Source organism: Excalfactoria chinensis, chromosome 5 (assembly GCF_039878825.1).
Source record: "Excalfactoria chinensis isolate bCotChi1 chromosome 5, bCotChi1.hap2, whole genome shotgun sequence".
NCBI lineage: Eukaryota > Metazoa > Chordata > Aves > Galliformes > Phasianidae > Excalfactoria > Excalfactoria chinensis.
Window position 1 is genome coordinate 2,987,444 of NC_092829.1, and position 17,555 is coordinate 3,004,998.

General features: G+C 50.7%; 3 protein-coding genes across 6 annotated transcripts in view; all 3 read left to right on the plus strand.

Moving 5' to 3' along the window:
- CDKN3 (cyclin dependent kinase inhibitor 3) overlaps nt 1-17,555 on the plus strand; it is a 482,527-nt gene that overhangs the window by 387,608 nt on the left and 77,364 nt on the right. The gene's annotated exons all lie outside the window — the stretch shown is intronic.
- On the plus strand, nt 213-2,569 carry LOC140252540 (inositol 1,4,5-trisphosphate receptor-interacting protein-like 1). Its single transcript, XM_072337372.1, has 3 exons — nt 213-311; nt 710-1,189; nt 1,367-2,569. Exons 1-3 carry the CDS (start codon nt 213-215, stop codon nt 2,567-2,569), a joined length of 1,782 nt encoding a protein of 593 aa, XP_072193473.1.
- Nucleotides 10,863-12,695, plus strand: LOC140252541 (inositol 1,4,5-trisphosphate receptor-interacting protein-like 1). Its single transcript, XM_072337373.1, has 3 exons — nt 10,863-11,154; nt 11,206-11,396; nt 11,505-12,695. The coding sequence occupies exons 1-3, from the start codon at nt 10,863-10,865 to the stop codon at nt 12,693-12,695; spliced, it is 1,674 nt and encodes a 557-aa protein (XP_072193474.1).

Consider the following 17,555-nt stretch of genomic DNA (forward strand, 5'->3'; position numbering starts at 1 on the left):
CTGAATGCTAAGGGAGCGTCCAGGAAAGAACAGGTCCTGTTTCACTGGGTTACACAGCTTCTGTTGGTTAATAATATTTATTGATATCCTTGTTACCAGAAACAGACAAGGAGAGCGATTATCTTCTCTGGAGAAACCTACACTGGGCAACCTGCTGTAGCAGGGGGTTTGGTCTAGGGGATCTCCTGAGGTCCAGACGACTTCCAGCCCTGATGATCTGGGATCTCCCCTGGCTTCAGGAGGTGACTCTGGCCTTACCTCGCATTAGTCAATACACCCATGGCTGGGAGCCTTGTGCTGCAGGCAGCAAGGTATGCAGGTGAAGCACAGCTGGTCTGACAGCTGCCATCACGCTCCTGTCCTACAGGGCCATCTCCTTACCTACCAGACCACTCTGTGCCTGCAGGGCTGCCTTGGTTCATCACCCACCGGCTGAGAAGGGTGGGGTCGGGCTGCCCATTTGTGACATCAGCAGGGATGCATTGCATCACAATGCAGGGGATGGGTTTAGGGCCAGGGGCAGGCAGCGCTGCTGCATTTTGTCCTGGGCCATTGGTGAGTGCAGCAGCAGGGGAAGGTCGGGCTGGCCTCGGTCCCTGCTGCCACCCAGCTCCCTCGTACCCACTGCTCCTCCCTGTGCGCAGGGCCACACGGCTCCTGGCCCCGCTCCCTCCCAGCCCCACTGATCCCCCTCTCCCATCTCTTGCAGATCATGGCTTTGGTGTTTCTTCTCGCATTGTTGGTGCGGGTGCTAAGTGTCAGTGTCAAAACTGATGTGCTTATGCTCGAGAACGTGCAGCGGCGCGAGGCTGATCTGCAGCCGTACATGATACCTCCGCAGCACGTGATAGAGCAGAGGAATGTGGAGCAGAGCTGGGTGGACAAGCTGGGTCTGCTCTTTACTCTGGTGGAGTACTGGAGGATCTGGTTCTATGTGGGGCTGATTCTGTTGCTCTTTTGGAACATGGTGCAGTCCCTAAAAATGAACCAGCGTGATGAAGGCAGCAGTGAAAACGACAGCTCCAGCAGCGAGGAGGAGGCAGCGGGGGCGGAGAAAGAGGAAGAGGAAGAGGAAGAGGAAGAGGAAGAGGTGGAAGAGGTGAAACAGGTGAAAAAGGAGGAATATGAGGAACAGGTGGAAAAGAAGGAACAGGAGGTGCAGGAGGAACTGCTGGAACAGCAGGAGCAGGTGGAACTGGTGGAACAGCAGCAGCAGGAGGAACAGGTGGAACAGCAGCAGCAGGAGGAACAGGTGGAACAAGAGGTACAGGTGGAACAGGAGGTGCAGGTGGAACTGGTGGAACAGGAGGTGCAGGAGGAACAGGTGAAACAGCAGCAGCAGGTGGAACTGGTGAAAAAGGAGGAAGAGGAAGAAGAGGAAGAAGAGGAGGATGAGGAGGATGAGGAGGATGAGGAGGAAGAAGACTACCATCCTTCAAAATTTACCGAATTTATCACACGGTGTGCCCTGGAATATGCGCAAGGAAGGGCCACCAGGTGCCATCTGGTGGAGAAGCTGATGAACGACCTCCTGAACACCTTCAGATTTCTCTGGTCCGACACTTTCTTCCCGGTTCTGCAGACTGCCATTGGGGTGGGCAGCGCCTTTGAAGGCTGGAGTCACCAGGAGTTGGACACTGTGTACCGCCTGATCGTGCCCATAGAGGCCCCCCAAGGGCACAGCTTCCTCCTGGAGCTGGGAGATGAAGGGGACGTGCTGGCAAGGAACTCCCGCATCCGCGTGGAGCTGCAGTGCATGTGCCCAATACAGCAGCAGCTGGAGGATGTGCTGTGCTTCCTCCACCACCAGGAGGATGAGCTGAGCCAAAATCAGGAACCCAGCCTCCTACAGACACTCTGCACCGACTCCTACCTGGATGTGCAGAAAACTGTCACCTGGTTCACCGTACAGGTGGATGCAGTCTGGAAGGCCACCCGCCGGGCGCAAGCCTACGACCTGAAGGTGCTGCCTTCCAGCCGCTCCTGCAATCTCCAGCTGACAGAAACCTCCAGCGGGGAAAAAATCCTTGTTGAGCTGCTGTTCGGGGTGCAGCAAGGCGACTCGGACATCTTCCTGACCAGCCAGAACACAGAGGGCGGCTTTACGCCCAGCACAGCATGGCCGCAGAGCTGCGCTGTGGCGGAAAAGAAGTTCTTCCAGCACACAGCCAGGAATGCTCTACATGACAGCACCCACCTGAGCTGCCTGACGTTCCTTGCCTGCGCCTCTGTGCAAATGGGCTTTTCCACCTATGTCATCAAGACTATTGTCCTCCACTTGCTGGCCCTCATCCCTTTGAAGAAATGGAGCAGGACGAATTTCGTGAGTCAGCTGCTGGATCTCCTGCGGTACCTGGAGTACTGCGTGAAGGAGAAATGCCTGACCCACTTCCTTGTTGGCAACGGGAACTTGCACAACACAGTTGTCCTGCCAGAGGCCTTCCAATCCGCCACCCCACTCAACCTCTTCCAGCACCTGAAGGAGGACCCGGCTGCCTACTTCAGGGCGCAGCGTGACTTCAGGAAGCTGAAAGATCGCTTCCTCAGACTGCTGATATTCCGACATTGAGAGGGACCTTTGTCCGAACTCTTCTCTTGTTTTTGCTCAAAGCTACATCCTGTGAGCAATAAGACTCTGAGACCTACCTAGGAGGCCAGAGGTGGGTGTTGCCGTGTGGCAGTCAGCGTCACTTTGGAGAGAGCTTACTGGTGGAAGATCCGGCCTGTGACCAAATGACTCCAGCTTGGTATAGGAGATCTGGGGATGGAACCATTGTATCTTGTGAAGGCAAGATGCAAGCAGACGCTTCCTTGCTCCCTCTTACCTGCTGGCAAGGCCCGAAGGGTGGGAACAGGAGGAGTTCCTGCTGTGGTCCAAGAAACAGCAAGCTGTCACTCCAAACAGAGCTGACGCAAACACTCTGGACTTACAAATAAGTCTGAACTGTCATTGGAACAAGTCATCCTTGTGGTCGTCGTTGTCAACGAAGTAACAACCTCTGACGACCCATCTCTACTGAAGATCAACATCTGAACTACGAGTCATGCTGGAAACCCGGTGGTGACTAATTCTCTCTTGCTTTCTACAAAGACTCTTTGCTTTTATTTCCAATCTCTTTTCTATCGCCCGACTTCCCTTTCCCATTTCCCTAAACAACAACAACTTTTAATAAACTAACTAAAATTTATCTTGTTGTGTCGGGTGTACGTATATTGAAAGAACCTCCCCTCCCTGCTCTAAACTGGAGCAAGACAGCCTTGGTGTGGTGAACGACCTCCTGAACACCTTCAGATTTTTCTGGTCCGACACTTTCTTCCCGGTTCTGCAGACTGCCATTGGGGTGGGCAGCGCCTTTGAAGGCTGGAGTCACCAGGAGTTGGACACTGTGTACCGCCTGATCGTGCCCATAGAGGCCCCCCAAGGGCACAGCTTCCTCCTGGAGCTGGGAGATGAAGGGGACGTGCTGGCAAGGAACTCAGAGCTGCTGCTACTGAGAGCTAGGCATTACAAGACCTCAGGTCCACATCCCATAATGCACTCCTGGGGCAAGGAATCCTAAGGCCATCACTCATTGCTCATCACACAGACAGAGCATGCTACAGGAATATGGCATTTCCAGAACATTCCCTCTAAGCACCCAGCCTTGGGAACCTGGTTAGCTGTGTCTTTGATGGGTACCAAGGGGGTTCCCAGCAGCATGGCTGTGACTGAAGCCCAGCAGAGCTCAGGGATGTGTTTGTCATGCACGTCCATCCTGTCCGAGCTAAACTGGTGGGATGAATGCAATCTATGCAAGACGTTTCACTGAAGTGACAGGGATTTCTAATCCACGTTGATTTGCTGTGAAGCTTCTGTGGAGAAGTGGATTATTTCCCCAAATCTCTCCCACCCTTCAGTCAAATCTTTTCCTGGAGGAACAAAAATCAAAAGGATCGTTCGGACTTCTTCAAAAATGAAATATTTCAATGCATACAACTTTGAAGTGGTTTTTTTGCTCCAATCCTCTTCCAATGCTGAATGGTTGACCCACCTCTTCTTATCTGCCTGGGCAGGAGAATGAAGGAGGAACCAACAACAGCACGAGCTCATGGCAGTACGGGCAGTAAGCATAAGGCTGGTAACTCCTGATCAAAGCCTGGGAGGGCCCAAGAGATCAACCAAGGTCGCGGAGAAAGCATCAAACACAACTTGAACACCAGGTTTTTAATTGTATAAGCTTGACTCAAAGCCCACTGTGTTGATGCCTTTTTCCACTGATTTACAGAGATGTGTCTTTCTTAGCATTAACGTTTATCAGAGGTACGATTGTACATCCCAGGTACCAAAAGCCAAGCCTCAGTATAATAAGGAAACCTGACAATTACTGTATGAGCAGCAAAGCTGGTTACGTAGCATAAAACAAGACCACTAGGTGCTGCCTGGGGTTACTCCTACCAAACGTATTTGCACATACAACAACGACATCAGCTGGGGAACCCATTATCTGGTAACATCCCAGCTTCCCCCCACTTGTGAAGGTCATGAAGCATTACATTATCCTATAAAATAAAGAAGATAAATGAACGTTCCTTCCAGAACAGGACACACTGCAGAAAATGAGGTTCCTTAGGCCTGATCTGAAATGGAATTTCAGCTGAATCAGAATTCCTGAAGTCCAAATTCTTGCTTTCACACCAGCCCCAAACCCTCGTCTTGAAACCAAGCAGCCTCAAATGCTTCATCCAACAAGGAGGAATGTGCTGACAGCAGACAAAGGAATGTGTTTGATAGGACACCGTGTGTAAAAAAAGCTTTGAGACCACATTGGAAGTATTTCTTTCCCTCAGTGAAAATGTTTTAGCTGAGTTCCAGAGAAGAAATAACTGATGGAAGGAACTGGCACAGAAGAATTTCAATCCACGCAGTTAAAACTTTGCAAAGAAAACAATCTCTTAGCAAAAACATTGACAGCATTAATACAAAGCTGCCACTTGCCTTAGCTGCAGCTCCTTCTGCTTTTACAAAAATAAAGGCAGTGGGTTATTTTCTAAGCCCTCAGTGTTCACAATCACATGCATTTCATTTCTCTGTCTTCTTTCTCTCCAGAACAACTTGCTGTGTATCTTGTGATAGACAACATAAACCTGTCATACGGGCCAAGAGGAGATGTTATACGGTGCCCAGCCATCTGTGCTATTATCACAGAATCATAGAATCACAGAATGGCCCAGGCTGGAAGGGACCTCAAGGGTCACCAACCCCCCCTGCCACATGCAGGGCCACCAACCTCCACGTTTAATACTAGACCAGGTCTAATACCAGGCCAAGATGGAACCTCTTGAGTTTACCAACAGTCTCCCAGTGACAAACAGACTCAGTGCAGGTCTCCAGGTGAGCTCAGTGGCTGTAACTCCATCAGTCATTATCTGGGTCAAGAGCTCTTTACAGAGCTGCAAGCTCAGGTTAATTACTACCTTAGTGAGCCAGAGGAGGCAGAGGACTTAGCAAAGAGACACTGACACAGTCAGTGGGCAGTGCTGCCAGTTTCTGCCTGCACTTCTAACCAACCACCCAGCCTTGCCACCATCACGCTGGCTTCCTGAGCTCAGTCATTTAGTCTGGGGAGTGCCTGCAGGGCCTGGAGCATGCAGGAGGGGAACAGGAGGCTGTACATGAGGCTCTGTGCTCTGAGGGGTTTCCCTGGCTGGACTATTGTATGTTCTCTGCCTTGCAGCCTCTGAATGCAGACAGAGCCGGATCCTGGTGGGTGAGTGCCAAAGAAAACTCTTAGTTTGTAGCCGAGTCTCATACTTGCCTTTATGGTGTTCTTTTAACATCAAAATAAGATTCATATATAAAGCAGAGCACACAAGAATATATGTCTAGTAATAGTGACAGTGAAATGTCATTTTTGGATGAAACGTTTTTATTTCCCTTCCTTTTTAGTCTCGCCTTTTTTAGTTTTCTATCCACTGATTTTACCCAGAATTTCCAGCCTGTGGAAATGTATGCCCATGTTTATTTAGCACTGCTGCTTCTTCTGTGCTAGCAGTATGGATTTAGACATTGGCGCATCCTTTATGCAGTTCAGAGAATGACTTCAAGAAAAGTCCTAATCCAGCAAAGGTGGATTCTTCAGTAAGGAAAAATACAGCTCAGATTGCAAGAATAAAGGAGGAAAGGGTCTCTGCTGAGTTCTGCCTCTTCTAGGAAAAATGCTAGATTTCTCACTCCGAGGGTGGTGACCCCAGCACTTGGTCTTGTTGAACCTCATCCCATCGATCCCTATGGATCAGCCTGTCCTGGTCCCTCTGTAGGGCCTGTTTACCCTCAGGCAGATCAGCACTTCCAAACAACTTGCTGTCATCTACAAAAATTATTGAGGGTGCAGTGGATAGATGCATAATGCAAGGGGCTTTGACTGGATTGCCTACAGAGGAACCCACATTGGTGATTCTCTGAGCAGAAGCAGCAAAGACTCACATGTGGAGGCTGACCAAATTGCAGAACGGGAACAGGATACTGTCACAGTTTAACCTAAAATCTACCTGCACCCGTGACAGGGGAAATAGACGGCCTGCAAGGCCGCTATCCCAAAAGGAAAAGGGAAAAGGGAAATAAATACAGCGGCAGTGATCTAAGGAGGCACACTTATTTACTAAATACTATATCGGAAAACAGAATAACACAATATAATACAATATAATTGGAATTAAGGCTAACGAATCAAGTAAAAATAAGAGAGAGTGAGTCCCGAAACCAAGAGGCCTACTGTAACTCTAGGCAAAACGGCTGGAACGCTCCCACACGACTCCCCCATGGCTGGCAAGGTAAAAAGGCTTGGCACCTCAGAGTGACCACGCACATAGAAGGATGCAACAGGAGCTGTGTGGGAGGCCAAGGTCTCTTCCAAAATTCCCCAGCAGCCTCCGTACTTGGGAGGCCCACCAGGCCCATCCAGGCCAACTGCTTGGCTGCAAAGATGGAGTCAGCAACAGTGTTAGAGGGTATCATTCACCAGAGGTGCACTGGTCACAGCCATCACCTCAAGCATCTGCACGCTGACCGTTCGGTTTGTGAAGACAGCAGCCTGTGAATTACGGTTGGAATCCTGCCAACCCACTGTCCTGAGATGAAGAGTCTCATGCCCTTCTGACTGAGCTAACTGGGCCATTTCAAGGCCTCGAGCAGTGTCCCACTGCGCAAGCGATCCTTCCATGCAGCTTCCCTACACTGGTAGACGGGAAGGGGGAACCAAAAGAGCCTTGCGTGATCCGTGATGAGATGGTCCTGGATCTACTTAGAAAGCTGAATGTTTATAAGTCCATGGGGCCGGATGGGTTGCACCCTAGAGTTCTGAGGGAGTTGGCGGATGTGGTCGCCAAACCACTATCCATAATTTTTCAGCAGTCTTGGCTGACTGGGGATGTCCCGGTGGATTGGAGACTGGCAAATGTGACGCCTATCTTCAAAAAGGGCCGGAAAGATGATCCTGGCAGCTACAGGCCCATCAGTCTCACCTCGGTGCCTGGGAAGGTTATGGAAAGGATAATCTCAGGTATCATCATGGATGAACTAAAGGTCAGCCATGGGATCGGGCCTAGTCAGCATGGGTTTATGAATGGTAGATCCTGCCTGACTAACCTGATTTCATTCTATGACAAGGTGACCCGCTTAGTAGATGAGGGAAAGGCTGTCGACGTGGTCTACCTGGACTTCAGTAAGGCCTTTGACACTGTCCCCCATAACATTCTGGTAGAGAAGCTGGCTGCCCGTGGTTTGGATGGGTGCACGCTCCGCTGGGTGAAGAACTGGTTGGATGGCCGGGCCCAGAGAGTTGTGGTCAATGGAGTGGAATCCAGTTGGCGGCCGGTCACAAGTGGCGTCCCCCAGGGCTCGGTGCTTGGGCCGCTTCTGTTTAACATCTTCATTGATGATTTGGATGAGGGGATTGAGTGCACCCTCAGTAAGTTCGCAGACGACACTAAGCTGGGAGGGAGTGTTGATCTGCCTGAGGGGAGAAGGGCACTACAGAGAGACCTGGATAGACTTGATCGATGGGCCAAGGTTAATGGAATGAGTTTCAACAGGGCCAAGTGTCGGGTCCTGCATTTTGGTCATAACAACCCCAGGCAATCCTACAGGCTTGGGGAGGTGTGGCTGGAAAGCTCCCAGACGGAAAGGGACCTTGGTGTGCTGATGGACAGTCGGCTGAATATGAGCCAGCAGTGTGCCCAGGTGGCCAAGAAGGCCAATGGCATCCTGGCTTGTATCAGGAATGGTGTGGTGAGCAGGACTAAGGAAGTCATCCTGCCCCTGTACTCAGCATTGGTGAGGCCTCACCTCGAGTACTGTGTCCAGTTTTGGGCACCTCAGCACAAGAAGGACATGGAGGTACTGGAGCAGGTCCAGAGAAGGGCAACGAGGCTCGTGAAGGGCTTGGAGAATCAGCCCTATGAGGAGAGACTAAGGAAGCTGGGGCTGTTTAGTCTGAGGAAGAGGAGGCTGAGGGGAGACCTTATTGCTGTCTTCCAGTACCTGAAAGGTTCTTACAGTGAGAGTGGGGCAGGTCTATTCTCACTACTGACTTGTGACAGGACGAGGGGAAATAGCCTCAAGTTGCGCCAGGGCAAGTTTAGGTTGGATATTAGAAAGAACTTCTTTACAGAAAGGGTGGTTAGGTACTGGAATGGGCTCCCCAAGGAGGTGGTTGAATCGCCATCCCTGGATGTGTTTAAGAGCCGCTTGGGCTACTGGTTAGGCTGCGGTTGGACTTGATGATCTTCAAGGTCTTTTCCAACCTGAGTAATTCTATGATTCTATGATTCCGTAAGATCTTTTGCCAAGCTGCAGCCATTTCGCTAGATGGATTTTGGGGTTCTTTTGGGACAAATCCCTTTAGCTGACCATACAAGGGCTTCATCAATCCAGAAGGTATCCCCAAAGCGCCCCGAACCCACTGGAGGGCTCCTACCAGTTTCTGCATATCCCATAGTTTCTTAACACGTGGTTGAATATCAAGACCCACCAGCTGCATCATCTCAGTGCTAAACTTATATCCCAAGCACTCTGCTCTAATTCCCTCTTGCATGTCTATACCATGCACAGGGTGAAAGGGATCATCTTGTTCAGCTGCCACAGCCCTCCCAAGCTCACTCATCCACCCCTCTTTCCAGAGTGTATATTGCACCAGCTTGAGAATCACGCAGGTGAGGCTTTCAATGTCGTGATGGAGCACAGGGCCATGAGCCGTTAAAGTCTCTAACGTGTTTAAAGCCAGGGGCAAACGGAACTCGCGGCAGCAGCCGGCAGCCCGGTGCCGGAAGGTGGAGCGGCTCCGCGCCGGGGAACCGAGCCCCGGCCCCTCGCGTGACAGGCGGGCTGCCCCCTGGGACGGAGGGAATGTGGAAGCGCCGGCGGAGCCCGCCCGCCTGCACAGAGCGGGGCGGCCCCAGGTCTGACCGCAGCGTCGGGCTGCCCCGCCGCCGCCATCTCACAGCCACAACTGGATACGCCTCCAAAGCCCCCGACAAGCCCTTATCTTCTGCTACTGCTCTAATCTTTGCCCAGTCCGTAACTTGACCACGTTTATAGTCCCCAACGCTTAAAGCAGGACCCACCCCATCCTAAGGAGGCACGTTTGTTTACTAAATACTATATCGGAATACAGAATAACACAATATAATACAATATAATTGGAATTAAGGCTAACGAATCAAGTAAAATAGGAGAGAGTGAGTCCCAAAACCGAGAGGCCTACGGTAACTCTAAGCAAAATGGCCGGAACGCTCCCACACGGCTCCCCCATGGCTGGCAGGATCCAAGAGAGCGAGTCCAGCACTGAAGTGACATTATATAGAGTCCTTGTATATGACTGACCGTGGTGTTCTCTGGGACATTCAGTCTTCTTTTGTGAGCAGCACATTCGTCAAAATTATCCATGCTTTATCATTCCCTGATGTCATGATTCCCTGACATTTCCAACATTGCTTTGGTAAAGGCCTTCGCTAAGCACAGTGACCTGAGATAAGCACAGAGTCAAGTTTAACATGCCATAAACAGAGGAGGATCTGGAGAGGAGGATGGAAGGCACCAGCCTCGAGCTCCGGCTGCAGGGCTCCTCCAAATGCAGGAAACAACGGACACCCAGAGACTGGTCAAGTACAGAAATCTGAATGCTAAGGGAGCGTCCAGGAAAGAACAGGTCCTGTTTCACTGGGTTACACAGCTTCTGTTGGTTAATAATATTTATTGAAATCCTTGTTTCAGAAACAGACAAGGAGAGCGATTATCTTCTCTGGATAAACCTACACTGGGCAACCTGCTGTAGCAGGGGGTTTGGTCTAGGGGATCTCCTGAGGTCCAGACGACTTCCAGCCCTGATGATCTGGGATCTGCCCTGGCTTCAGGAGGTGACTCTGGCCTTACCTCGCAGTAGTCAATACACCCATGGCTGGGAGCCTTGTGCTGCAGGCAGCAAGGTATGCAGGTGAAGCACAGCTGGTCTGACAGCTGCCATCACGCTCCTGTCCTACAGGGCCATCTCCTTACCTACCAGACCACTCTGTGCCTGCAGGGCTGCCTTGGTTCATCACCCACCGGCTGAGAAGGGTGGGGTCGGGCTGCCCATTTGTGACATCAGCAGGGATGCATTGCATCACAATGCAGGGGATGGGTTTAGGGCCAGGGGCAGGCAGCGCTGCTGCATTTTGTCCTGGGCCATTGGTGAGTGCAGCAGCAGGGGAAGGTCGGGCTGGCCTCGGTCCCTGCTGCCACCCAGCTCCCTCGTACCCACTGCTCCTCCCTGTGCGCAGGGCCACGCGGCTCCTGGCCCCGCTCCCTCCCAGCCCCACTGATCCCCCTCTCCCATCTCTTGCAGATCATGGCTTTGGTGTTTCTTCTCGCATTGGTGCGGGTGCTAAGTGTCAGTGTCAAAACTGATGTGCTTATGCTCGAGAACGTGCAGCGGCGCGAGGCTGATCTGCAGCCGTACATGATACCTCCGCAGCACGTGATAGAGCAGAGGAATGTGGAGCAGAGCTGGGTGGACATGCTGGGTCTGCTCTTTACTCTGGTGGAGTACTGGAGGATCTGGTTCTATGTGGGGCTGATTCTGTTGCTCTTTTGGAACATGGTGCAGTCCCTAAAAATGAACCAGCGTGATGAAGGCAGCAGTGAAAATGACAGCTCCAGCAGCGAGGAGGAGGCAGCGGGGGCGGAGAAAGAGGAAGAGGAAGAGGAAGAGGTGGAAGAGGTGGAAGAGGTGAAACAGGTGAAAAAGGAGGAATATGAGGAACAGGTGGAAAAGAAGGAACAGGAGGTGCAGGAGGAACTGCTGGAAGAGCAGGAGCAGGTGGAACTGGTGGAACAGCAGCAGCAGGAGGAACAGGTGGAACAGGAGGTGCAGGTGGAACAGGTGGAACAGGGGGTGCAGGAGGAACAGGTGAAACAGCAGGTGCAGGTGGAACAGGTGGAACAGCAGCAGCAGGTGGAACTGGTGAAAAAGGAGGAAGAGGAAGAAGAGGAAGAAGAGGAGGATGAGGAGGAGGAGGAGGAAGAAGAGGAAGAAGACTACCATCCTTCAAAATTTACCGAATTTATCACACGGTGTGCCCTGGAATATGCGCAAGGAAGGGCCACCAGGTGCCATCTGGTGGAGAAGCTGATGAACGACCTCCTGAACACCTTCAGATTTTTCTGGTCCGACACTTTCTTCCCGGTTCTGCAGACTGCCATTGGGGTGGGCAGCGCCTTTGAAGGCTGGAGTCACCAGGAGTTGGACACTGTGTACCGCCTGATCGTGCCCATAGAGGCCCCCCAAGGGCACAGCTTCCTCCTGGAGCTGGGAGATGAAGGGGACGTGCTGGCAAGGAACTCCCGCATCCGCGTGGAGCTGCAGTGCATGTGCCCAATACAGCAGCAGCTGGAGGATGTGCTGTGCTTCCTCCACCACCAGGAGGATGAGCTGAGCCAAAATCAGGAACCCAGCCTCCTACAGACACTCTGCACCGACTCCTACCTGGATGTGCAGAAAACTGTCACCTGGTTCACCGTACAGGTGGATGCAGTCTGGAAGGCCACCCGCCGGGCGCAAGCCTACGACCTGAAGGTGCTGCCTTCCAGCCGCTCCTGCAATCTCCAGCTGACAGAAACCTCCAGCGGGGAAAAAATCCTTGTTGAGCTGCTGTTCGGGGTGCAGCAAGGCAACTCGGACATCTTCCTGACCAGCCAGAACACAGAGGGCGGCTTTACGCCCAGCACAGCATGGCCGCAGAGCTGCGCTGTGGCGGAAAAGAAGTTCTTCCAGCACACAGCCAGGAATGCTCTACATGACAGCACCCACCTGAGCTGCCTGACGTTCCTTGCCTGCGCCTCTGTGCAAATGGGCTTTTCCACCTATGTCATCAAGACTATTGTCCTCCACTTGCTGGCCCTCATCCCTTTGAAGAAATGGAGCAGGACGAATTTCGTGAGTCAGCTGCTGGATCTCCTGCGGTACCTGGAGTACTGCGTGAAGGAGAAATGCCTGACCCACTTCCTTGTTGGCAACGGGAACTTGCACAACACAGTTGTCCTGCCAGAGGCCTTCCAATCCGCCACCCCACTCAACCTCTTCCAGCACCTGAAGGAGGACCCGGCTGCCTACTTCAGGGCGCAGCGTGACTTCAGGAAGCTGAAAGATCGCTTCCTCAGACTGCTGATATTCCGACATTGAGAGGGACCTTTGTCCGAACTCTTCTCTTGTTTTTGCTCAAAGCTACATCCTGTGAGCAATAAGACTCTGAGACCTACCTAGGAGGCCAGAGGTGGGTGTTGCTGTGTGGCAGTCAGCGTCACTTTGGAGAGAGCTTACTGGTGGAAGATCCGGCCTGTGACCAAATGACTCCAGCTTGGTATAGGAGATCTGGGGATGGAACCATTGTATCTTGTGAAGGCAAGATGCAAGCAGACGCTTCCTTGCTCCCTCTTACCTGCTGGCAAGGCCCGAAGGGTGGGAACAGGAGGAGTTCCTGCTGTGGTCCAAGAAACAGCAAGCTGTCACTCCAAACAGAGCTGACGCAAACACTCTGGACTTACAAATAAGTCTGAACTGTCATTGGAACAAGTCATCCTTGTGGTCGTCGTTGTCAACGAAGTAACAACCTCTGACGACCCATCTCTACTGAAGATCAACATCTGAACTACGAGTCATGCTGGAAACCCGGTGGTGACTAATTCTCTCTTGCTTTCTACAAAGACTCTTTGCTTTTATTTCCAATCTCTTTTCTATCGCCCGACTTCCCTTTCCCATTTCCCTAAACAACAACAACTTTTAATAAACTAACTAACATTATCTTGTTGTGTCGGGTGTACGTATATTGAAAGAACCTCCCCTCCCTGCTCTAAACTGGAGCAAGACAGCCTTGGTGTGGTGAACGACCTCCTGAACACCTTCAGATTTTTCTGGTCCGACACTTTCTTCCCGGTTCTGCAGACTGCCATTGGGGTGGGCAGCGCCTTTGAAGGCTGGAGTCACCAGGAGTTGGACACTGTGTACCGCCTGATCGTGCCCATAGAGGCCCCCCAAGGGCACAGCTTCCTCCTGGAGCTGGGAGATGAAGGGGACGTGCTGGCAAGGAACTCAGAGCTGCTGCTACTGAGAGCTAGGCATTACAAGACCTCAGGTCCACATCCCATAATGCACTCCTGGGGCAAGGAATCCTAAGGCCATCACTCATTGCTCATCACACAGACAGAGCATGCTACAGGAATATGGCATTTCCAGAACATTCCCTCTAAGCACCCAGCCTTGGGAACCTGGTTAGCTGTGTCTTTGATGGGTACCAAGGGGGTTCCCAGCAGCATGGCTGTGACTGAAGCCCAGCAGAGCTCAGGGATGTGTTTGTCATGCACGTCCATCCTGTCCGAGCTAAACTGGTGGGATGAATGCAATCTATGCAAGACGTTTCACTGAAGTGACAGGGATTTCTAATCCACGTTGATTTGCTGTGAAGCTTCTGTGGAGAAGTGGATTATTTCCCCAAATCTCTCCCACCCTTCAGTCAAATCTTTTCCTGGAGGAACAAAAATCAAAAGGATCGTTCGGACTTCTTCAAAAATGAAATATTTCAATGCATACAACTTTGAAGTGGTTTTTTTGCTCCAATCCTCTTCCAATGCTGAATGGTTGACCCACCTCTTCTTATCTGCCTGGGCAGGAGAATGAAGGAGGAACCAACAACAGCACGAGCTCATGGCAGTACGGGCAGTAAGCATAAGGCTGGTAACTCCTGATCAAAGCCTGGGAGGGCCCAAGAGATCAACCAAGGTCGCGGAGAAAGCATCAAACACAACTTGAACACCAGGTTTTTAATTGTATAAGCTTGACTCAAAGCCCACTGTGTTGATGCCTTTTTCCACTGATTTACAGAGATGTGTCTTTCTTAGCATTAACGTTTATCAGAGGTACGATTGTACATCCCAGGTACCAAAAGCCAAGCCTCAGTATAATAAGGAAACCTGACAATTACTGTATGAGCAGCAAAGCTGGTTACGTAGCATAAAACAAGACCACTAGGTGCTGCCTGGGGTTACTCCTACCAAACGTATTTGCACATACAACAACGACATCAGCTGGGGAACCCATTATCTGGTAACATCCCAGCTTCCCCCCACTTGTGAAGGTCATGAAGCATTACATTATCCTATAAAATAAAGAAGATAAATGAACGTTCCTTCCAGAACAGGACACACTGCAGAAAATGAGGTTCCTTAGGCCTGATCTGAAATGGAATTTCAGCTGAATCAGAATTCCTGAAGTCCAAATTCTTGCTTTCACACCAGCCCCAAACCCTCGTCCTTGAAACCAAGCAGCCTCAAATGCTTCATCCAACAAGGAGGAATGTGCTGACAGCAGACAAAGGAATGTGTTTGATAGGACACCGTGTGTAAAAAAAGCTTTGAGACCACATTGGAAGTATTTCTTTCCCTCAGTGAAAATGTTTTAGCTGAGTTCCAGAGAAGAAATAACTGATGGAAGGAACTGGCACAGAAGAATTTCAATCCACGCAGTTAAAACTTTGCAAAGAAAACAATCTCTTAGCAAAAACATTGACAGCATTAATACAAAGCTGCCACTTGCCTTAGCTGCAGCTCCTTCTGCTTTTACAAAAATAAAGGCAGTGGGTTATTTTCTAAGCCCTCAGTGTTCACAATCACATGCATTTCATTTCTCTGTCTTCTTTCTCTCCAGAACAACTTGCTGTGTATCTTGTGATAGACAACATAAACCTGTCATACGGGCCAAGAGGAGATGTTATACGGTGCCCAGCCATCTGTGCTATTATCACAGAATCATAGAATCACAGAATGGCCCAGGCTGGAAGGGACCTCAAGGGTCACCAACCCCCCCTGCCACATGCAGGGCCACCAACCTCCACGTTTAATACTAGACCAGGTCTAATACCAGGCCAAGATGGAACCTCTTGAGTTTACCAACAGTCTCCCAGTGACAAACAGACTCAGTGCAGGTCTCCAGGTGAGCTCAGTGGCTGTAACTCCATCAGTCATTATCTGGGTCAAGAGCTCTTTACAGAGCTGCAAGCTCAGGTTAATTACTACCTTAGTGAGCCAGAGGAGGCAGAGGACTTAGCAAAGAGACACTGACACAGTCAGTGGGCAGTGCTGCCAGTTTCTGCCTGCACTTCTAACCAACCACCCAGCCTTGCCACCATCACGCTGGCTTCCTGAGCTCAGTCATTTAGTCTGGGGAGTGCCTGCAGGGCCTGGAGCATGCAGGAGGGGAACAGGAGGCTGTACATGAGGCTCTGTGCTCTGAGGGGTTTCCCTGGCTGGACTATTGTATGTTCTCTGCCTTGCAGCCTCTGAATGCAGACAGAGCCGGATCCTGGTGGGTGAGTGCCAAAGAAAACTCTTAGTTTGTAGCCGAGTCTCATACTTGCCTTTATGGTGTTCTTTTAACATCAAAATAAGATTCATATATAAAGCAGAGCACACAAGAATATATGTCTAGTAATAGTGACAGTGAAATGTCATTTTTGGATGAAACGTTTTTATTTCCCTTCCTTTTTAGTCTCGCCTTTTTTAGTTTTCTATCCACTGATTTTACCCAGAATTTCCAGCCTGTGGAAATGTATGCCCATGTTTATTTAGCACTGCTGCTTCTTCTGTGCTAGCAGTATGGATTTAGACATTGGCGCATCCTTTATGCAGTTCAGAGAATGACTTCAAGAAAAGTCCTAATCCAGCAAAGGTGGATTCTTCAGTAAGGAAAAATACAGCTCAGATTGCAAGAATAAAGGAGGAAAGGGTCTCTGCTGAGTTCTGCCTCTTCTAGGAAAAATGCTAGATTTCTCACTCCGAGGGTGGTGACCCCAGCACTTGGTCTTGTTGAACCTCATCCCATCGATCCCTATGGATCAGCCTGTCCTGGTCCCTCTGTAGGGCCTGTTTACCCTCAGGCAGATCAGCACTTCCAAACAACTTGCTGTCATCTACAAAAATTATTGAGGGTGCAGTGGATAGATGCATAATGCAAGGGGCTTTGACTGGATTGCCTACAGAGGAACCCACATTGGTGATTCTCTGAGCAGAAGCAGCAAAGACTCACATGTGGAGGCTGACCAAATTGCAGAACGGGAACAGGATACTGTCACAGTTTAACCTAAAATCTACCTGCACCCGTGACAGGGGAAATAGACGGCCTGCAAGGCCGCTATCCCAAAAGGAAAAGGGAAAAGGGAAATAAATACAGCGGCAGTGATCTAAGGAGGCACACTTATTTACTAAATACTATATCGGAAAACAGAATAACACAATATAATACAATATAATTGGAATTAAGGCTAACGAATCAAGTAAAAATAAGAGAGAGTGAGTCCCGAAACCAAGAGGCCTACTGTAACTCTAGGCGAAACGGCTGGAACGCTCCCACACGACTCCCCCATGGCTGGCAAGGTAAAAAGGCTTGGCACCTCAGAGTGACCACGCACATAGAAGGATGCAACAGGAGCTGTGTGGGAGGCCAAGGTCTCTTCCAAAATTCCCCAGCAGCCTCCGTACTTGGGAGGCCCACCAGGCCCATCCAGGCCAACTGCTTGGCTGCAAAGATGGAGTCAGCAACAGTGTTAGAGGGTATCATTCACCAGAGGTGCACTGGTCACAGCCATCACCTCAAGCATCTGCACGCTGACCGTTCGGTTTGTGAAGACAGCAGCCTGTGAATTACGGTTGGAATCCTGCCAACCCACTGTCCTGAGATGAAGAGTCTCATGCCCTTCTGACTGAGCTAACTGGGCCATTTCAAGGCCTCGAGCAGTGTCCCACTGCGCAAGCGATCCTTCCATGCAGCTTCCCTACACTGGTAGACGGGAAGGGGGAACCAAAAGAGCCTTGCGTGATCCGTGATGAGATGGTCCTGGATCTACTTAGAAAGCTGAATGTTTATAAGTCCATGGGGCCGGATGGGTTGCACCCTAGAGTTCTGAGGGAGTTGGCGGATGTGGTCGCCAAACCACTATCCATAATTTTTCAGCAGTCTTGGCTGACTGGGGATGTCCCGGTGGATTGGAGACTG